Below are 23,164 nucleotides of genomic sequence, written 5' to 3' on the forward strand. Positions count from 1 at the left end.
ACGGAAGATTCGAAGTGAGTTGCTCTAGCTCAGAGCGGCGGGGGCGGAGCCCGGCTGGGAGCCCAGACTGCTGGGCACCGCCCCACACTGCCCCCTCCAAAGCCACCCAGCCACTCACCGCCACATGCCACATGCCCCTCAACCCTAACCCGCTGGCATCAGAGCACAGAGCAGCACGACGTCTTGTGCTTTTACGGCCGCTGAGTCAGGTAAGAAGCAGGACACCCAGAGGAAGACCACAAACAGGGCCCCGGGCTGACCCGGGCTCCCTCCCAGCCTCACCCTCCTGTGACAATTCATACGTTCCTGGGACGTCTTCCTCCAGGACTGCTATTTGCTTTGACAGCAACAGAAATGCCCATGGGACGGAGTCCCCACGACCTGCTCTGCCCCTACAGATGCCCTTCGACGTCCCCAAGCAGCCACCACTCCACCCCACAGACAGACAGAAGCAGGGGAGTAGGATTAGGCAGATAACTGTTTAATAGAAACCGCTCATTGACTGTAAATGATTCTGTATAAAATAAACCTTAGTTTAAAAATGTTTAAGAAGTCACACCCACCATTGGAGGTGATCACCTGCACTTCGGTGAAGTTACGTAAAAGCTGTTTGCAAACTGGTTAGGGTCTCAGCAGAGGCCTGGAGAATCTTCAGCTCTTCTGTCCACAGTGTTTCTACCAAAGTTAGTTGGTTTATCAAAGCCACTTCTTCATCTTTCATATGAGAAACCTGGTGAGTTAGTTTTAAATGATTTTTTTTAGTGTAGTAAGATATACATAAACATAAAATTCAACATTCTGACCATTTTTAAATGTACAATTCAGTGGCACTAAGTACATTCACAGTGTTATATAACCACAGCCACCATCCATCTCCAGAACTTTTTCATCAGCCCAAACAGAAACTCTGTACCCATCAAACATTAACTCCCCATTTCCCCCTCCCCAAATCCCTGGTAACCTCCACTCTACTTTCTGTCTCTATAAATTTGCCTATTCCAGATATCTCATTTAAGTGGAATCATACAGTACAGGGTATTTGTCTTTTTGGGTCGTGGTTTATTTCACTCAACACAATGTCTTCAAGTTTCAACAAAATTATTTTTTTTAATCCTAGTAATGTTTTCATTCAAATAAGCTAATTCTTCATTTAATTAAAACATTCATTAAATAAAAGGGAAAGACAGGACTTCCCTTGTGGCGCAGTGGTTAAGAATCAGCCTGCCAGTGCAGGCGACACGGGTTCAGTCCCTGGTCAGGGAAGATCCCACATGCCGCGGAGCAACTAAGCCCGTACGCCGCAACTACTCAGCCTGCGGTCTAGAGTCCGTGGGCCACAACTACTGAGCCCACGCACTGCAACTACAGAAGCCTGCGCACTCTAGGGCCCGCGTGCCACAACTACTGAGCCCGCGTGCCACAACTACTGAAGCCCACACGCCTAGAGCACATGCTCCACAACAAGAGAAGCCACCACAATGAGAAGCCCGCGCACCGCGACGAAGAGCAGCCCCTGCTCGCTGCAACTAGAGAAAGCCCGCGCACAGCAACGAAGACCAAACCCGGCCAAAAAAAATTTTTTTTAACTAAAAGAAACTTAAAAATAAAAGGGAAAGAGTACCGTAAAAATCTACTACCTAGAATTCATGCAATAATTTTACCCATTAAAAGGTGTAGACACATGTTAACAGTGAAAACACGGATTACATCAGTGTTCATTTATTAAGGCATTAACAACACCCTAAGAAGGTGTACTATCCCTATCCAACAAGTATCCGTACAAAACAACTTCTTCATCAAAACACTTCTTTAAGAAAAGAACGCAATATTCTAGAAACATACCTTTTGAAGCACAGCCTTACTCTCCTTGATGAAATAATGGCATATTTTCTGGGCCATGTCCAAACTTGCCTTCTCATTTGTATCTGAAATTATTTCCCCAATAAGTACTTTTTTCCAGCATGTCCTAGAACCAAAATATTCAAGAGGTCATTTCAGCAGGTTTTCAAAGACAAAGGCGGCTTTTCCACTTGAACACTTCTCCTATTTTTCCAGAAACATAATAAAACGCATTCCATCAGCACGTTCCCTCAAACCTCCCACCACATGCAGGTCCTGTGTCGGAGCAGACAAGATATACAGGACAGAAGAAGGAATGCTGAGGATGAGAAGCGAGGGAACTGGCGCTCTCTGCAGGCAGGGCCTGAGTTTTATTAGCACCACAATCCTGTGTCTGGCACATGAGTAAGAAGAGTCACGTCCACCAGCCACAGGAAGAGAACGAGGGACAGACAGGAAGGTGAGTCCACAGTCAAAGTACTACCGACTAAGGAGCAAAGGCGGAGGTTTCCCTTTTCTTCAAATGACAGCCTCTCCTAAAAAAATGGCAAACGGAACAGGACATGCTTCACAAAGTAAAATGCTCTACAGATGGAAAGAGGAATCTACAGTGAAGCCTTTCTCTACACGCAGGTCCTTCCAATTCTACACTAAGGAAGTCCGTAGGAAATGGGGCTCAGTGGGCTGGCGGGGCCAGCTTTCCGCAGGGGAGGCAAGAGGGGGCCGCGGCCAAGGTGCCGAGCAGGAGGGGCTGAGTCAAGCCTACAGGCCGGCGAGGAGCACTGACCAGGGAGGAAGGGGGCGGGGGGACGGATGCTGGATGCACAGAACGCGAAAGTGCACGTGGCTGAGGAGGGAAAGGCCACGGTGACGGCTCTACCACCCCAGTGGAGGGCACAGGAGTCGCTGAGAAATTCAGAACAGCCCAAAAGCCATACAGAAAATGAAGTCTTAGATGTCATCAGCTTCAGGGATCATGGTGGCAACCCCAAGAGCAGATGAGTTCTTGGAAAAGAAAGGAAGTCAAGACATAACATGTGGGACTTCCCTGGCGGTCCAGTGGTTAAGACTCCACACTTCCACTGCAGGGGGCACGGGTTCAAGCCCTGGTTGGGGAACTAAGATCCTGCATGCACGTGGCATGGCCAAAAAAAAAGAAAGAAAGAAGGGACGCCATTACTGTGTGCCAGGAACAGTGCTTTATATGCAGCCATTATCTGTTTTAATCTTCACAATCGCCTAGCAAAGAAAGCATTATAATCCCCACGTCAGACACAAAGAAACTGAGAATCCGGAACAGTAAAGCACTCACCCTAAGTGATGGAGCTAATGAGAGGCAGAACTAGCGTGCAAATGCCCGTCAGGAGAATAACAAACACATGCTCCCTCTGCCACACCACTCAGGTAGTCAGAAAGCACCCAAAGGGAAGAAAAGAGGCCGCAGGAGGACCTCTGGGAAACATCCAGTTGCTTTATTTAATTTGAGGTTGACGTGTCTCCAAGAACAACTTAAAGAAACTTATGTGGGTACGCACGAGATAAAATAAAACACAAGATGAATGGATAGGGAAAACAAGACGAAGGAAAGATGAGAAGAAGATAAGATACAGCCAGGAATGAGTCAGTGATACATTGCATGCCTTAGAGTCCTGCACACGTGGATGGACCACAAATTTGCCTCTGAGTTTTCTGGCGAGCAATAAAGAGAAGGAAACATGTCAGATACAGAATTCAGTGTCTGTACGACAAAAACACACCATCTGCTGAGAAGAGACACAACTGCTTCTGGTGTTGAGACCAGGGGATAGTTTTTCTCCCCAAGTCCCTAAAGAAAAGGAAGTAAGCAACATCGTAAACAGCAACATCACGGGCATGACGGAATGAGTACAAACTACTTCTAGGCACTGTGCCGAGGGCTACTTCTAGGCGTCATCTCACCTAATCCTCCCAACTGCTCGAGGATGGGGTTCGCCATCTTCGGGAAGTCCTCCCTGTGGTGTCTCTCACCTAAGATTTGCTAAGTAGCAGGCATTACTCCCCGAGTCCCTCGCAAGGAGCTCCAGGGCTGGGCAGCGCACGGCCGCGCGTGACTATCCTTTCCACGCTAAGGGAAGGACCCACACCCTCTCAGGAATAGTGAGGACTTGACCAGGATGCATGTCTACACCGGGGGCTCCTCCACCTGCCTCCTCTATGGAAATATCCAGGCCTCTCCTTGAGCAGGGGTCTGGATCTGCCCCCAGGACAGATGGTCAGGAGCTTGGTCTGTTCCCAGGAAAAACCCACCTGCTCAGAGGCTCTCCTCTGACCAGGGCCAACGTGCACGCTTTTCAAAGTGTTTACCCTGAACGACGAGCTGCAGGTCACCAGGGGGATACATGTGAGGAGAGACCAGTTCTCAGGCCCGTGTACTCTATGACTCTAAAACCAGAATTCCAGAAATGGTGCAAACCTAGAAGTGAACCACTCCCCACACGGGCAAGTTACACAGAGAATAAGCAACCCCAATATACAAGGGCACTCCTTTCTCCTCTGAGGTTGGGCCTTTGAATGTAAGCCCCAAAAAAGCCAAAGGTATGTCCAAATTGTAACTATAGCTCATGACCAACACACAGGGAACTTACAATTCTTCAGCTTCCAGACATAACAACTTAAGAGCTGTGAGTAACCGCCAAGACGGTCCATCCCATCCAAATGTCAAATTTCTAAAGTAGAAAAAGAATAGATATATGTATAACTAAATCACTTTGTTGTACACCTGAAACTGACACAAGATTGTAAACTGACTACACTCCAACATAAAATAAAAATTAAATTAAAAAAAAAAATTACCAATCTGTCATTTCGGTACTTCATTAAATCACGGTAAATGACTGAAAAGCCAAACATTTTTTTAAAGGGGCCACTAAACATTGCACAACCCATGGTCTTAGTCACAAAGAGAAAAGTAAGTCTGCAAATACTTAAGAATAAAGCCTGAGTAACAGAAAATTCTTTGTGTTAAAAAAAGAAAAAAAAAAGTAAAAGCTATTTTTATTTGGTAAGAAGCTGAACTTGGATGAGGGGGCCACAGTGAGATGAATGATGAAGAATCTGGATGATCCTCAGGATCAAACAAATGGCAGCCACCAGAGCTAGTGTCCCTCACAGTGTCGCTGGATTATTTAGAACTTAATTTCACCTATAGAAGAAAATCTGAAAGGGAGGGTCTCAAACCCAGTTTATCCCATTTGGCGTGGAATCACCTAGGCTCCCCCCGTCCCAAAAGCCTGCATCCTGTTGCCAGGTGACTGACGGCCAGGCTGGCCTACAGTAGCCGATGCCACCCCACCTGACCACATGTTCACCACAAACACACTGGGCCACCGACCAGTACATACGGGGCTCTCCCGGTACAGAACTTGAGACTTCAAGCTTGTATCTTAGGTCCCCAAACAAGTCTCCTGACCAGCATCTTCCCCTCCTGTGTGTCCCGCAACATGAAGCACAATGTGCCGCACATAGTAAATGCTCAGTAAGCAGCTACCTGTCACCGGATACAAGTCAGGAGGCGGCTCACACCTGTAAAAACCCCAGCTCTCAACTTTTCATCCAGATTTCCTGAAAGAATGATTTCTGGAGAGAAACACTTACTCTATGAGGTCGTGATCCTCTAAAATGGAAATCTTTTGGTTTATCCGTTTATCTGTTGATGGAAGATATTTAACAAGTATATCTGCATTAAAAAAAAAAAAATCAGGCTGAGATTTAGGGTATAATTCAGGTGGAAGGGAGGGGGACCCTTTCTTCTCAGCTTACTTTCCTTCCCGTCAGCAATCAAGACGTGTAAACCATTTTACCTATTTCACATCAAAAAAATCTAGTCTTCAAGCCCAACTCAATGACAGTATGATTCAGCCCTTTGAAAAGCTACAAGAATTCCAAGGCAGGGGGCAAAACGTCTGCTACCTCAGCTGCTGCTCTCACTAAGCAAATCAACCCGCAAAATCGGGTAATGAAGACATTAGCAGGACTGCTGAGAAATTACACCCACCAGAAGTACAGACTCCGTACAAACATGAGGAAATGCTTCGAAGACTCAGTTTTTAAAAGCCAGAATTCAAAACTGTCTGGATATTAGTGACTGTAATCATCAACAACTGAAAATGAACATGCAAAAATTAACAAAGCTTTTTGGGGTCATAGGATAATGAGGGATTTTTCTATTTTTAAAATTTCTTTTTACATTTCTCTACTTTTTTTTTTTTTTTCCTGCGGTACGCGGGCCTCTCACTGTTGTGGCCTCTCCCGTTGCGGAGCACAGGCTCCGGATGCACAGGCTCGGCAGCCATGGCTCACGGGCCCAGCCGCTCCACAGCATGTGGGATCTTCCCGGACCGGGACACGAACCCGTGTCCCCTGCATCGGCAGGCGGACTCTCAACCACTGCGCCACCTGGGAAGCCCCTCTACTTTTATTTTTTAAATGCAGAAATAATGAACGTGTGAATTTTGTTCAAATTATTCAACAAATCAATACTTCATGGTCATCGATATTAAAGTTATTCTGATAATATAAGGCTAATTTCAAAGCTAGCTTTCTAAGAGACCCAGCAAGGCCCAGTTTTCGCTTTTCCACTTCATTTTGAGAAATAACATTATTACTTTGGCTACTAATAGGATGGAGTAGTATCACCTTGACCAAGTCTCTATTTCCATTAGAACTTATATTAAAACTACCTCAAATTATACACTCAGTAAATCTCTAGCCATTTCTTCAATGCCTAGAAAACTGTTTCTCTGCTGCTTCAAGGAAAGGGAAAAAGTCAGCCCCCTATGTACTATTTTTAATACTATATGTGAAATTTTCACAGCATAAATTTAATAGGTAAATCATTATTTTAAAAAGAGTAATACCAGTGATGATGCTAGGTAACAAAAGAACATAAATGGAATGCGTATTTTATCATGCCATTAAAACGCCCAAAGAAGGACTGTGTAATGTATTTACCCTGTGATTGGTACAGCACCTTACACGCAGTGGGTGCTTCATAAATATTTTTTACTTGTTTCGCTCTCTAATCCTATTTTACCTTTAGTGACAACGTCTCAGTACAAAAATTTCCATTTCTTGCTATCTATTAATACTCTATTCCCCTAGAGGTTTCTCTTTTCTTCCATTCTACTGTCTGACCTAATGCAATAAAAATCTCAGTTCTTCTAATCCTCAATATCGATCAAAGCTTTGCTGGTTTTACTTCAATGCTGAAATAACGTGGTCAATAAGAATTAGGTCAGCCCTGCCTAGGAGAAAATAAATGATATACGCTTTAAGGTTTTGCCATTGTTACAAAAACTTAACATAACCACAGATGGGGGGGGATTCTATCATCTTAGTGATCGGAACCAAAGTTAATTCCAACCTTTTGAGACATAAACACAAGCATGAGGATTGCGGATGGAAACAAATCCGTACTCGAGGAGCAGGCGGTGGTTATCGTGAGGGCCATAGCAGATGAGCACCTCTTTGTGTTTCCCACAGCTCACAGCTGTTCTAATTTCGTAACAGCGAGTTTCCTCATTAAATGCTGCTTTTACCTAGAAAAAAGAATTGTAAAAGATGTTTTTAAAGCAAAGCAGAAAACTAAAAAGATTAAGTGATCGTATTAATTTAAGCAGGATGCTGCTTTCAAGCACTCATCACGGAATTTATCCACGTGGAGAAAAAATGCCACGTCTGCACTTTGGCCTCTCTGGTTCTCCTCGACTTCACCCCATTGGGGTGGGAGGGAGTCCCACCTGGGGGCTCTGAGGATGGCCGAACACACGACACCTGACATCGGACAGATGACTAGCGGCAGTTTATTGTAAGTCACCCATACGGCCCGGGGGGAGGACACAGCACACCACACAGGGCCGCACAGGGGCTGCGCCTGAGAGCGGAGTGACAGCAGAGGCCATGGGAAGCAGGCCTGCAGGCGCAAGGGGTGACACCCTGGTTCCCCGGGGCGATGTGATTTGCCTGTTTGAATAATTTTGAGGGCTGGCAGGGAGGTGACACGCATTCGGTTGAGGACCAGGTGGGCTACAGCCAGTCCGGCTGAGGGCAACTTCCCGCTGGGTGGGAAGCCTTGCCCGCTGGGTGGGAAATATCCGGAGAGGGCAGAGGAACTCACAGTCAGGCCTTCGGGGCCCCGCGAGGCCCAAAGACGTCAAGACCGAGCATGAAATTTCAGGTCCTACGATACACACACAGCCTTTTGTGAGCAGCATGATGCTGGCTGATACTGTCGTATGGATTTTGTGACAGCTTTGTTAGGTAATAGGCAGAGAGGAAAAGACCAAGGAGACCGGACTGCTCCCACAACAAGCGGCGGGTACAAGCACCGAGGCCTTCTCACTAAGCAGCAAACTGCAGTGAGACGAGGATAAGGAACAGGCTGAAATTCTACCTTGTGGCATCAACAAGAGATCAGGGCCAAGGCTTGCGGTGTCATGTCAAAAGTTGGCTGCAGCGCACTTTCGACCAGGGGCTGGCAATCTTTTTCCATGAAGGGCCAGAGAGTAAGTATTTTAGGCTTTGCCAGGGTCCTGGGACCACGTGCCCTAGACTGTAGTTTGCGACGCCCTGACGCTCAACTGTAAAATCCCTGGTTTGGAACATAAATGCACTAACAGCCCAATAAAAATAAAGTCATGCCAATGGGGACTGACCGAGTGAGTCCCTGTGGCCAGTACCCTACTGTCCTGTACCCCCTTGACTTTATTTCAGCAATATCAGCCACAGAAACGCCCATCTACCCTCAGTCTCCTTTGCTTAATTTTGTTAGAAATGCATCTTTCTACAAAAGCAAGGAGCAGACAGGCACGGCAATGGCCACAGCCTAAGAAAGCACAGGGAGGGTCTCCCCTCCATCCCCACGCTCTCCTCTCGTGGGCACGTGGGTCACGACGAGGACAGCGTGAGTGCAGGTCCTGCCAGCGCGCCTTCAAGCGCACCCTGAACAGCCAACAGGTTAGCTGACACACAGACATCCTTTGCCCCCATGCCAGGCCTTCAGCCCCGTGTGCCCCGCAGATATAATCATCTCCTTTATGTGCTGGAGCAGAGAAGCCTGGGGAAGAAGAGATCTCCGACTGACTCCCAAAGTGGGACCCCTTAACGATTTCCCACAAATAGCCATCCAGCCAGAAACTGCTGATTGAACATTTGATTGAACAGTTGATTGAAACTGTTGATTGAACAGGCCTACTACATGCCAGGCCCTGTGCTGAGCACTGGCGTTACAAAAAGTACAAGGCAAAGTCCCTGTCCTCTAAGACTGCAGAGCTCCAAGGGGGGAAGAAGCAAGTCCCTCAGAGATCACGGCAAAATGCCGACAGCGATGCCACCAAGTGTGAAAGGGAAAGAGACAGGAAAGCAAGCGAGACTTCAGCCCCAGGTCTGAAAGGAGGAAGAAGGAGGCTGCACCATGGGGAGGTCGGGGAGGGCTAGGGTTCGGGCCACACAGGGGATAGAGTACCTGCAGGCCTGGAGAGCTGAGCAGGGAAAGCGGCAAAGGAAAAGGATGCCGGAGGGGAAAGAGGGTCGGGAAGAAAGAGAGGAGCCTGCTCTGCTGCACCTCTCCCTGCGGGTCTGCTGCCTCTTCCGAGTCACAGGTTCTACACGTTAGAGTCCTTCCTATTGAAACCAAACACGGGTCTCCCGGTTAACGTCTCACCTGGGCGTCAGGGCTGTGGTTCAGCAGATCGAGGAACGGAGCGAGCACGCAGGTGTCCGGCTCTGCGGAAAAGCACTGCCTCGGCGCGCGCTTCATGTACACAGCCCTGGTGTTGACGGTGCACCAAGCCCACAGGAGGGCGCTGTAGCTGAAGATGCTCTCAACGGCCTCCGAAAACAGAGGCTGCAGGGAAGAGAAAAAGCCTCTGGAGGAAGAAACGAACTCCTGCACGTGGGTTCTCTGCTCTCTGGCCTTTGCTTTCAAAGGTTTGGGAAGAAGATTCACCACTTCTGGCGCCAAACAAACAGGGCAGGTGTAGGCCTTGGGCAAAACCTCCAGGTAAGGCTTCCAGGGAGACCGGTCCCCAGCATGCTTTTCTGAAACTAAAAAGGTGCAAAGAGCCAGCACAGGAGATGGAGGAGGCTGCCACCTTTTAAAATGAAAAGCAGATTACAGGAATTACTTTCATTCAAAATATGGCGTAAGCAAGAGGTACAGACATCCTAGGGCTTAGGTCTGCTCCCAGAGGGACTGTGGCCAAGTTCACCTAATGCACCCAAGAGACGTCTTCCTTCCTCAAGGCTTTCCTCCCCGGATTGCACCCCAGTACAAATGCAATGAACCAGTCACACTGATACAAGAACTGGCTCACTAACCCAAGTTCCAGCTTTGTTTGCCAGAGATTCTTTCTTGCAGAAACCTCTTTGCTTCCAACTTGGTTCTCCAGTTTTAAAGCTTTTGCTGGAATTTCACTTGTTTCACTTGGTTAAGGATATAAATCTTGGGGGGTAGGGGGCAATTGGTGGGAAGAACCTAGACGTGCCCCATCCAACACAGTAACCGCTGGGTACATATAGCTATTTCAATTTTTTTTAATTAAATAATATTGAAAATTCAATTCCCCAATCATACAAGCCACATTTCAAGTGCTCTTGAGCCATATGTGGCTGATGGCTACCATACCAGACAACACAAGGTAAAACAATGCTATCATTGCAGAAAGTTCTATTATATGATACTAACCCAGGCAGAAAACTGAAGAGGCTCATTATATACCTGTTACAGATCTAAAGCTTTTGTCTTAAATTTACCCATTCTATTGCAAATTATACATTGCAGTGTTTTTAACTGTTACCAATAAAAAGATCACATGTTGCATGAATGTATTTAGGAAAGTTTTCATTAATCCTTCAAAGTCCAGATTCCTAAATTACCATGCATTCTACTCAAAATTTCAGAAAATGTTAAGACTAAGAGCATCCTTGTCTCTACTCAGGCCAATGAAAATACACCAGCCCTCTTACAAAAGTAAGCCAGGGGAAAAAAGTCCAGAACTTACTGTGGGTTGAGAAACAATACAATCTTCCAACCTTTATAATTTGGAAGCCCCTTATGCTGAGGATCCCCCTCACACTGTCCTCAGAAACCCACCCAAAACACAGACCCCCTATAACATAAGCCAGAAAACAGTTCTCAGCCCCCATGTTGGCCTCCGCTCTTCTATGCCAAACAAAACCAACTCTCTCATACCGTCGACAGCTCTTCATAGCTGAAGGGGAATTCAAGCAAGTACAATAAGGGTAAAAACAAAAGAGTAAATAGAATTTGTCAAGACCTACTACAACGGAGGAGAGTGGACCGTCATGAGACAAGGCGCTCAGCCGTGATTTACATCTATTACCCCATTTAATCCTTATTTTCTACTAAGGTTAGATCAGCATTCAAACCCACAACACAAGCAGCCTATTAAAACCTTAAAAATGCAGCTTACAATGAATTAAGAACCAACTTCATAAAACAGAGTAAACCTTTCCAATCATTTCAGATATTTGTTAGCTACATGAAAGGGATGGGTCCTAATGAGCTATGTCTTGGACGACACACTCTCCAACGATATAAACTTTAAAGGAGAAGCACTTGCCCGAGACAAGCAGGGGAGCGGTCACTTACTTAGCAATATACGCCCCTAAGTAGCTTCCAAGCACTGTGTCCGTGGTGAGCAGGCAACTCTCAGGCAATGAGATGATCATCCGTCCCTCCTTGCCAAAAAGAAAGTAAAGTTTAGGACATCCGTGCTTCGGGAAGGACCTGAAAGCGTCTTGAAAGTCCTTGATTCCACAATCATCTAATAAGAACCCAGCAGAGCCCAACCACAGCTGACCGAAGAGCCCTCAGGGGATGGGCTCCCCAGTTTAAGTCAGCAGATGCAGGCAAGGCTGCTCCCACGCCAGGGATAGACACTACATCCCCAGCAAGAATTAAAGGTTAACTGTGTGACTGACACCCACCACCAGTCAACCTTCCACCAGAAAGGAATGTGGAAACACTCTGACAACTCGAATCACATTATCCCTTCGTTTTCTGACACCAGGAAATAGTGCTACCTATAGGCAACAGAGAGAAACCACTCCAAAAACTTCTTCCAGTGAAATCCATGTGTCCAGTGACTATTGCCAGCAATGGCCTACTCGCCCTATAACCTGTGCCAAGTGGCTGAAGAAAGACGGGCAGCCCACCCAGCACAAGGGTCTCATGTGACCACCTGCCGAAATACAGCTTTCAGTTTCTCCCACGGAGACAGAAACGTAGAAGGAAAAATCAAGATGTCAAGGAAGAGACATCAGAAAGAAAGCACTAAGAAGCCAGATATAAGATCCTGCTTTCATCATAACTGGCATCTAAGTTGGTTAAACATCACCAAAAATCTCCTGGGTTCAATTTCTGGTCTCCTCATCTGTGATTCAAGATTGAGTTGGGATGGTCACTACAGTCCCTTCCCGCTTTGACATTCCACGACTTTCTGATTTAAAAAAAGGCACTTAATAAAATGCTCTATGTCTTGACTGGGGTAAATGTCTTCATCATCAAAACTCATCAAACTGGACACTTTAAATCTGTGCATTTCACTATGTGTAAAATACATCTCAATTTTCAAAAAGTTTTCACAAAAAAAGCCACATTTGAAAGTACTGTAAAGCAACTGCCAATTATCATTTCATAATCTAAACAAAAACTACCCATAGTCACTGCTATATTCATGAGAGGTATATTTCTCCCCCCAAATTCTGCTACAGAATGAAGTCACATACGCCCCCTCAAAAAGAAAAATACTGCACAACAATGTTAATGTACTTAATACTATTGAACTGCACACTTAAAAAGGGTTAAGATAGTAAATTTCATGTTGTGTAAATTTAACCACAATTTTAAATGTTTAATAAAAAAAATTAAGATAGCATAGTAGAATTACAACATTAAAAGCTACCATTCTTGGGCTTCCCTGGTGGCGCAGTGGCTGAGTGTTCACCTGCCAATGCAGGGGACACAGGTTCGTGTCCCGGTCCGGGAAGATCCCACATGCCGTGGAGCAGCTGGGCCCGTGAGCCATGGCCGCTGAGCCTGCGCGTCCGGAGCCTATGCTCCGCAACGGGAGAGGCCACAACAGTGAGAGGCCCGCGTATCGCAAAAAAAAAAAAAAAAAAGCTACCATTCTTTAGGCTAAAGATATATACACAGCTGGGTTTTTTTATAAGTTAAATTAAGGAAGTAAAAATAAATTAAAACAATTTTGAAATAGAAAATTAAGATCATTACAAATAAATTAAGGAATTTCTAGCTTTACAGAAAACTGTGCATTAGAGACCCTTTAAGTAGCACAGAGGAACTAAAACAGACCTTGGAGAGCATCCGCATCACTTACCTCCCGCCTTCCAGGTGAGGAGACAGAAGCCAGGAGGGTTAGCAGCCTGCTGGGCTGCCGGGCTGCACTTACTATGGATGCTCAGATTCCAGCAGCTCCCTTCCAGCCCCAGCCCATCCCCAGCGCATTTAAAATATGATCCGATTTACAACACCCGCTGCGGCAGAGACTGCTGGCCACAGCCCCAACACGCGCTCCCTGCTCCTCCTCCCCATGCAGTCCCACCTGAAGGGTGCGGGGTCGTGGCAGCTGGGAGCTGGAATTTCCGGGGAGAGGGGAAGCCTGCCCTTCCTCACCCCTTGCACCGTCCTGCTGCTCGAGCTCCCGGAGCTGCACCCTGGAGCTCAGGGTGTGGGGCTCCCTCTCAGAACGTGGATAAGAGCTGGACAGAGCCCGAGAGACCAGCACACCAGCCCAGGTCTGCCTGTCCACGCTTGTTTACATGACAGCACGAGACACCTGCGCCCTGTTACCTTGGGTTTGTCTCTTATACGCTGCAAACTTAATTCTAACTGACAGAACTGTATTCAAAACTACCCATTAAGTAAAAAAAAAAAAAAAATCTGTATGTCTAAAATATTTTTAATTCACTTGATTGAACCACAAAAACAAAAACAAAGCAGCAAAATCTACTTTGGGTTTCAAGATAAGAGAGAAATTCTCACCCGTAGGGATGTTTTGCTCATCAGCCCTCTTCCTGTACCTAGGAATGCAAAGACAGAAAAAGGGTAAATCCTACTCTTTCTTCAAGGTCTTAGAGATGCTATTTTGCATAAAAGGTGTGGATGAACTTCAAAATTACACAAAGCTGAAGCTGAGTGTCTCGCATCCTCTGACTCCCAGGGGAACCAAAGGATCAAGAAGCTATTCTGGGGCTTCCCTAGTGGCGCAGTGGTTAAGAATCCGCCTGCCAATGCAGGGGACACGGGTTCAAGCCCTGGTCCGGGAAGATCCCACATGCCGCGGAGCAACTAAGCCCGTGTGCCATGACTACTGAGCCTGCGCTCTAGAGCCCGCGAGCCACAACTACTGAGCCCACGTGCCACAACTACTGAAGCCTGTGCGCCTAGAGCCCGTGCTCCGCAACAAGAGAAGCCACCACAATGAGAAGCCCATGCACTGCAACGAAGAGTAGCCCCCGCTCGCCGCAACTAGAGAAAGGCCGTGCTCAGCAACAAAGACCCAATGCAGCCAAAAATAAATAAATTTTTTTTAAAAAAAGAAGCTATTCTGGAAAATGGCCCGACCTCCTTTTGGGTTTATAATCTTGAAGGGCAAAGTCCACTTCAGAGTCAACACCTAAAGATCATCACCTTTAGGCAGATCTGCTGTTGGGTCTCTTACAGGAAACTTGAGGCTGGACTCTCTCCCCTGGGGCTCACCAGCCAGGGTGGAGCCTAACCCTAACGCCCACCCAACCTCAGAGGCTGGACCCGCAGGCCACTTTTACCCACTGCCAGACCCGGCCTTCCTCAGTAATGATGTCGAGTCTTCGACCGAATAACCAGTAAAGCTCACTCAGGTCCCACAAAGCCTGAGGCCTACCCCCTCCCCACCCCAGCCAGGCAAGCCGTTAGCCACGCCCTCCTTGACCGGAGGAGCTCAGCAGGGTAGATCCAGGGCCAGCTGCTCCCGTGAGCCAAGGCCTCGGCCAGAGCACACTCACAACACTAACCTCCGCAGCAGCTCTGTCAACTAACCTCTGTCAGCAGCTCTGTCAGTCCTTCACTGCTCCAATCCATAGACAGATTACTTATTTTCAGGCATTCGATTGAAACCAGATGCCAATTCCTGCTTGACAATTTTAAACCTACCCTTCTTAAGGCAAAGTGATACCCGAGGAGTAGGCAGGCCTTAGGCACAGCAAGTCCACTCCTGACACTACTTTCCCTTGATCATCTCATAAAGAACTCCATCCAGTAAAATCTAAGAGTGTGGTTTATACTGACCGTTCCTTGACACACAAAAACAGAAAGTTAAACATTCTGTTAGAGGCTGATACATATGGTTCACCATCATAAAGAAGGAGCAATCCTAATAGAACTTGGTTCAAATCAAGTATTTTAGCCCAAAGTCATCATGTATAACTGACACATAGGAAACAATTTTACACACATCACCTCACTGGATCAGGGGCACACATGGTAAACCATTTATCTTGGGTGATATATAAGGAAGTTAGTTTGCTCAAAGGTAAATTACCTAATGGGTACTTGAATGATCATTTTAATCGCCAAGTGAAGCATTCAGAGGCATATGATCTAAATATTCTACAAGGTGAAATGTCTGCACCTGCCCTGTGATCCAGAACTTCAAGGCCCTCAGCACATAACTGCCTCTGTGCTACAGCAGATCTGAGGCACAGAGACAGGTGGTCCTCTCTGTGGTTACCGCAAGCCCACTTGTGGACAGCGCTGGGTCACCTTGGATGCAGGCACAAGCCCGTAACAAGCTGCCCAACTTCTGTGAGAGAATGTTCCGGAAGAGAGTGCTAACCCAAACTCCAGGACAAGCTCGTCAATTTTCAGAAAACAATGTCAATCCAACCTTCACAGCAAGCTCCTCACCTTCCAGAAGAGAATGTTCACCCACCCCTGTTCAGGTGACTGTGGACGCCAGGGCCACACAGGGGCTCCTCCTCCAACACTCGGGGGGCAATACCGCTGAGGTCTCCCTAAGGGCTCCTCTCCTGGAGCCACCCCCAGGGACCAAGCACCTCTGCTGGTTCTCTGGAACCCCTCCCCTTAGAAAACTACGGTGATGCTCCTGAGCTAAGGGATAATCCCATCAGCCTGCATGGCTTGAAAATCCCATGAAATCACCACAAGCAGGCTGATGGGGACACCAGTCCCCACATTACACAACGTCCTCCCAGAAAAGCCCAGTGAAGATGTTTCCCTCAGGTCTAAGTTCCAGAAATACCTGTACTTCTGATGAGTAAACAATTTAGCTGTGTTTACAGAACACTAAGATTCAACTAATTGATCATATACATTGGGCTGCTGGAAAGGTGAGTCAAATGTGTAGCTCACCTCTGACAGGGGTACAAAATTTCATAATCATAGCTTTTATGTGTTATCCTTATCCCTGCCTTCGTCTTATTTTTCTATTCTCATTTCCCTTTTCTAACTTTTAATTTTATTTCACCATTTTGGAATTTCTCTCCACAAGCCACTTAAACTCATTTTTAGAATAAGGTCAAGTAAATATTACACCTACAAGGCAGGAAGGCTGCCACACAACAGAAGATGTTAGATATTTTTTTTCGGGTTGAGGAGATGATATGCCCCCAGAAAGAATGCAGCCCACCTGCAAGAATCACCCCTGCTTTCCTACCACCTGGGCCCACATGTCTCTCATGTGAGAGTTGAATGCCAGACCTTACCTGGAAAACGAGCAGGTATTAAGTTTGTATCTTCAAACTTCCTAACCTTCAGCCACTTCTTAAGCTCTATAAATTCAGGCTTGTAGCTCTCATTCACTAATGAAGAGAGGAAAGAAAAACTGGTGATTAAAATCACTATATAATCAGATCACCATTTAAAAAGTAAATCTCTGATGAACTGTCTCAGACAGTCATATCATAAAAGGGAATAAATTTTAAAACATGCACAAATAATGTAAGCTAAAACAGAAAAACCACAAGATCATCTGAAAGATGCAGGAAAAGCATTGGATAAAATCTGGCACTCATTCCTGATAAATACTCCCAGCAAACAAGGATAGAAGGGAACCTCCTCAACACGACAAAAAATATCTAACAAAAAACCTACAGCTGACTTACTTAAAGATGAAGAACTACGTGCTTTCCCCCTAAGATCAGGAGCAGAAGAAGGATGTCTGTTCCCCCCACTACTATTCAACACGACACTGGTTCTAGCCAGTGCAAAAAGCAAAGAAAAATAAATAACAGGCATCTATTATGGGTTGAATTGTGTACCCCAAAATTCATATGTTGAAATCCTAACCCTCAGTACCTCAGGATTTGACCTTATTTAGAGATAGGGTCTTTACAGAGGTAACCAAGTTAAAATGAGGTCATCAGGGTGGACCTGGATCCAGTATGACTGGTGTCCTTATAATAAGGGAAATTTTGGACACAAGAACAGAGGGAAGATGATAGAAGAAACACAGGGAGAAGACAGCCAATGACAAAGCCAAAAAAAGAGGCCTAGAACAGACCCTTCTCTCACAGCTCTCAGAAGGAACCAATCCTGCTGACACATGCTTTATAGATGAATCCTCAGGGCATTATTGAAAGTGAAATAAGCCATTCACAAAAAGACAAATACTGTATGATTCCACTTACATGAGGTATCTAGAATAGCCAAGTTCATGGAAACAAAAAGTAGAGTGGTAGCTGCCAGGGGCTAGGGGGAGAGGAGAATGAAGAGTTATTATTTAACGGGTATAGAGTTCCAGTTTTGCAGGATGAAGAGAATTCTGGAGACTGGTTGTACAACAATGTGAATGTACTGAACACTACTGAAGTACACTTAAAAACTGTTAAAATGGTAAATTTTAGGTTACATGTAATTTTACTACAATTAAAAATTTTAAAAAAATTTTTTAAGATCTCAAATCAATAATCTGAACAAATGGAGAGATACATCTTGTTTATGGGTTGGAAGATTCAACACTGTTAAGAAGTCAAGTTCTCCCCAAATTGATCTATAGATTCAATACAATCCAAATCAAAATGTAAGCAGGCTTTTTTGTAGAAATTGACAAGATGATTCTAAAATTCATATGGAAATGCAAAGAACCTAGAAGAGCCAAAACCACTTCGAAATACTGATTTCAAAACTTTTTATTACTATAAAGCTACAGTAACTAAGACTGTGTGATACTGTCATCAAGACAGACAAAGAAATCGATGGAACAGAAAAGAAAGTCTAAAACAGACCCACACATATGTGGATAACTGGTTTTTCACAAAATGCAAAGGCAATTCCGTAGAGAAAGCATAGTTTTTTCAATAAATATTGCTGGAACAACTGAAGTAAACAAATCATGTAATATGATCAGCAATAAAAACGAATGATCTATTGATACACACAACAGAGAATTATCTCAAAATAATTATGCTGAGTAAAAGAAGGCAGATAAGAAAGAATGCATACTATATGATTAAATAAAACTATAAAACAAACACATCAGTAGTGAAAGAAAGCAGATCAGTGGTTGTCTGAAGATGGAGGCAGGGAGGGTTCAAAGAGGGCAAGGTGAAAGGATTACAAAGCGAAACAAGGAAACCTCTTGGGGTGATGAATATGTTCATATCTTGATTTCGATAATGGCTTCCTGTGCATATACATATGTCAAAGTCTATCAAAGTACACACTTCAAATATGTGACATTCATTATATGTCAATTATACTTCAATGAAAGTGTTTTCTAAAAAAATACATGATCCAAAATCTAAGGCTCCTAAAATACATTATCACAACCTAGAGAACAGAGTTTACAGCAAGAACATTTAATAAGCAACTACTACACTCCCAGCACTATTAACCACTGTGGAGAGCCTTCAACATGTTCCTCACCCTCAAAAAGTTAACATTTTAGTTGGGGAAAGAAGACTTCCATGAAAAACAACTGGAAAACCATAGCTCTTAAAGAATAATACCCAATAAGCATGATAACCCAGTGACGTTAGTGAGAATTGGAAATGGCATTACCAAAAACATAAGATCTCAACTCAGCCTCGAAGGTTAGAGAGAAACTGAACAAGCAGGGAGAAGGGAAGAAAGATGTTTTGGCTGAAGAAAGACTTTGAGGAATGGCAGAGGTGGAAATGTGGGAGGTGTGCTCAGGAAATGGTGAGCAGAGAACATACTGCCAACACGGGGAGTGGGGCGGCGGAGCCACTTAGAAAGGCAGTTGATGTCAGGCAGCAGTTCAGAGAGCACACACAAGAGAATGAGGGGGACATCCCTGGCGGTCCAGTAGTTAAGACTCTGTGCTCCCAATGCAGGGGGCACGGGTTCAATCCCTGGTTGGGGAAGATGCTGCATGCCGTGTGGCAAGGCCAAAAAGAAAAAAGAGAGAGAGAGAGAATGAGGATCCTGGAGGCTCCTAAACCTAAAAGGCTACATCCCTTAAGTTAGACTGACAGTGACAAATGGAACAACCAGCAGGGAAGAAAACAAGAATGTAGTGAATCAGCCAAGAGCTGGCTAAAGTCATCTCTGGGTAGAACAGAGAGGGGGAAGTTAACCTAAGAAAGGCCAGGTGAGAGTTAGGACATGGGCTCCAGAGAGCAAAGAAGGATACATAGTCAAAGATTACCTCCATGGTGCTGACATGCTGGGGGTCAGCTAGGAGGAGTATTATTAATTTTCATGAAAAATAACAATTCCATTTATGTAGTACTCTCCAGTGGGCCAAGCACTTTCACATATGGTATCTCGTTCAGACTGGGTTACACTGAACTTGAAATGATAAATTTACATCCAAACATTGATATCCTATAGGTAGCTAGAGGTCAGCAGAGAGGTCAGGACCAGAAACAGAAACCTGGGAGTCATCCCCAAAGAAGACATAGTTGAAGCAATATATCTGTATTTCTACAAGGGTTTAAAAGAATATAATGGCACTATTTAAAAGAATATTCTTTAAGAAGTATTCTCTATGAGCATTGCTCATGGGCTTCCCTGGTGGCGCGCTGGTTAAGAATCCGCCTGCCAATGCCGGGGACACGGTTTCGAGCCCTGGCCCGGGAAGATCCCACATGCCGCGGAGCAACTAAGCCCATGCACCACAGCTACTGAGCCTGCACTCTAAGCCCGTGCTCCGCAACAAGAAAAGCCACTGCAGTGAGAAGCCGCGCTCCGCCGCAACTAGCCCACGCGCGGCAACAAAGACCCAACGCAGCCAAAAATAAATTAATTAATTAATTAATTAATTAACATTGCTCATGTGCCTCTGAGAAAAGCTATGTGTTAATACCAATCAACAAAGGATTCCTTTTTTTCATCACTGGCACCACAAGAATCAAAACTGTACCTCCTCTTGATTCAGAACTTGTGAAGAGTTTTCGTCTTCTGATTCGGCTTGTTCTTCCACCTCCGTTCTTCATACTAAAACTGCAGTTTCCGCTTAATTGCCCAATCTAAAATAAAAAGCATTTTCTTTGCCTTTCTTTCCAGCTGTATGATAATCACTGTTGTTTGTACCTATAAGGATTTAAATATACACATGTAACTATTTAGTAAACCATTTCTCTAAAAGCGTTTTTCTATATAAATTGTTTATACTCTGAGCTAAATCACATGCAGTAATGGAATGCCCATTATATTGGTCCCTCTAAAACAGTTTTATCTTGAGGTCCTACTAAATGCTGATTAATCATAGAAATCCTCATAACTGATTTCATAATTGTGTGCTTTGGTGACGTGTACATCAACGATAATCAACACTTACTAAGCACCAACCTATCTGTACTGTGAATAAACAGTAGTCCTGAAGCCCCCATCTGCTAGGAAGTCTTAGAGAAAAAAACCAAATCCTCTTTCAGTGTGAAGTAAACAATGATTTGTCCTTAAAACCAGCATCCTGAAATAAATATAAACTAAGCAAGGGTTTTCCACAGATTGGGGAGAAAATGAGAGCCAAGAGAGCAGACAAAACAAAGAGATGATAAGAAAATCTAAAATGACTACAGTTTCTATACGTTACTTCCTTGGAAATATAAAAATGAAATCTATTAAACACACCACCATGATCAGATAATGGAGTGGCCTACTATATGAAGCCATTAAAATAGTAAGTATGCGCTAAGATGTAAAAATGTCCAAGATATATTACATGAAAAAATTAAGTTGCAGAACAAATTCAATGATCCCTTATGAGTTTGATACTGTGCACATTTTATGTTTATAAAACAAGAGGCTTTAAGGAAGGATATTAAAAAATATGCACGGGGAGGGGCCTTTTACTATTACTTCTGTATCCTCCTAGTCTGTGCCTTATGTATGTATGAGTACATAAGTGACATAATATGAATATTACTTACGTGCATATATATGTGCATTTAAACCATACCACTGTTTTTTAAAAACTAAAAGCTACCTAACTGAAATTAATAACAAGACACGAACTCCAAGCCCTATTATACTATCCCACCCCAACACTGGAAGGTTCACTATTTGATCGACCCGAAGTTGCCAAGTCCGGTCCCAGGGCCACCGGCGGCTCGTCCCCTCCGGGTCCCCAGCGCCCCGCCCGCGAACGGGCCGAGACGCGTCCACAATGACCCCCGGCCCGGCCGCAGCGTCCCAGAGTCCGGCGAGCGAGCTGTGCACGTGGCGCCAGGGCGACAGCACGGTTGGCCGCACTGTCTTCGCCCCCAGTCCTCAGCCCCTAGACGTGAGGCCGCCCCACAGCTGCGACAACACCCCGCCCTCCCCCGCCCCCTCCGTTTTCCGGCCGCCGGGTTGGCTGGGCAGAGGGCGAGCTCAGACCCCGACCAGTTACAGACTCGCGACCTTAGGGTCCTTCGCGCCTGCACAGCGGCTTCTCGGGTCGACATTCTCTAAATGAACGATTCCCAGATAACGGGGGGTGGGGGGGTACTGTAATGAGCAGCATCATGCCAGGCCTGGCGGGGGTAGGCCATCCGAACTCAGTTTTTTGTTTTTGTTTTGTTTTGTTTTGTTTTTTGCGGTACGCGGGCCCTCTCGCTGTTGTGGCCTCTCCCGTTGCGGAGCACAGGCTCCGGACGCGCAGGCTCAGCGGCCATGGCTCACGGGCCCAGCCGCTCCGCGGCAGGTGGGATCTTCCCGGACCGGGGCACGAATCCGTATCCCCTGCATCGGCAGGTGGACTCTCAACCACTGCGCCACCAGGGAAGCCCTCAGTTCTCTTTTTGACCCCCCAAAATTAAAAATATGGAAAGCTCCGGCAGGAGCAGGTTCCAGTTACCTGGGCAATGGCAGGCCCAGCCCCGGAAGTCGACCCGCTCACCTTGGCACAGCTTCAAGATGGCGGTGGGCGGGCCCACGTAGAAACCCAGAACAGCGCGCCAGATGCTCGCGAGTTAGAGAAGCGAGCCGCAGCAGCAAGGGGAGGGACAGAGCGCCTCGAGGCCCGCCTCGAGTCCCCAGTGACCCACACCCTCAGTCGCCAGGCGGAGCCCTCTTTCCGCCGCGGGCTTCCGCCTCTCAGTGTGCGCATGCGCATTGTGTTCTGGAGGCGCCACAGCCAAAATCGGCTGGGGTCACAACGCCCCAAAACTGGACCGGGGCGCCGGGGGAGATGGAAACCCTGTGGTCCGCGGACCGGGAACTGCGCTCTGAAAAGCCGACCTACGGAGTCCTTCCGTACTACCAGGGGAGGAACCACCAAGTGCGCGCATCCCAGAGCGGATCCCACCCCGAGCCTTGCCCCGCCAGCTTCCGCCTCGCCCCGGGGCCTTGCAATCCCGGACCTTCCCCCACTTCCTGGCCGAAGTTGCTCGACCCCGCCCTGCCACGGGCCGAAGTCCGGCCTTAACCCGTTGCAGGGCAGCCCAGCCCCACTTCACCCTGCTGTCCCTGTTGGCGTACGTGTCCCAGGATCAGCCTAACAGGAAAATTCCAGTCGTTTATGTAAATACGCCTCGCTACAGGAGATGGGACTCAATCTCTGCCCCACCCACCCCACCTTGATTATCTCTTGCTTCCAAGACAGCCCAGCATGGAAAGGAGGGGAAAGTAACTTTACGGTGGAGAAACATGGCCGACACTGTCTTGGCCAAGTGATAAGGGTTAGCATATCAGCAATAAGTTATGTTGATTGCGGAGTTCCCAGCTATAGGAAGGGTACTTCACCTAACATTTGGAGATGTTACTCTCCAAAACCCATAACCCCAGTTCTGTAACACAGAAGAACAACCTGGCTCTCTATTGGATCTATTCCTTTAACTCTAACGGTTGTGTTGTTGC

The 23,164-nt window shown here is 46.1% G+C and overlaps 1 protein-coding gene across 1 annotated transcript; it reads right to left on the bottom strand.

Annotated features, from left to right (window-relative positions):
- Nucleotides 1–466: 466 nt before the first annotated feature.
- SETD4 (SET domain containing 4) lies at nt 467–20,334 on the bottom strand. Its single transcript, XM_079705070.1, has 10 exons — nt 20,247–20,334; nt 16,624–16,719; nt 13,904–13,941; nt 11,489–11,577; nt 9,539–9,968; nt 7,241–7,415; nt 5,473–5,554; nt 4,464–4,544; nt 1,843–1,966; nt 467–730 (listed from the first exon to the last, which is right to left on the bottom strand). Exons 1-10 carry the CDS (start codon nt 20,317–20,319, stop codon nt 596–598), a joined length of 1,323 nt encoding a protein of 440 aa, XP_079561196.1. The 5' UTR covers nt 20,320–20,334; the 3' UTR covers nt 467–595.
- Nucleotides 20,335–23,164: the final 2,830 nt, after the last annotated feature.

This window comes from Hyperoodon ampullatus, assembly GCF_949752795.1.
Source record: "Hyperoodon ampullatus genome assembly, chromosome: 5".
Lineage (NCBI taxonomy): Eukaryota > Metazoa > Chordata > Mammalia > Artiodactyla > Ziphiidae > Hyperoodon > Hyperoodon ampullatus.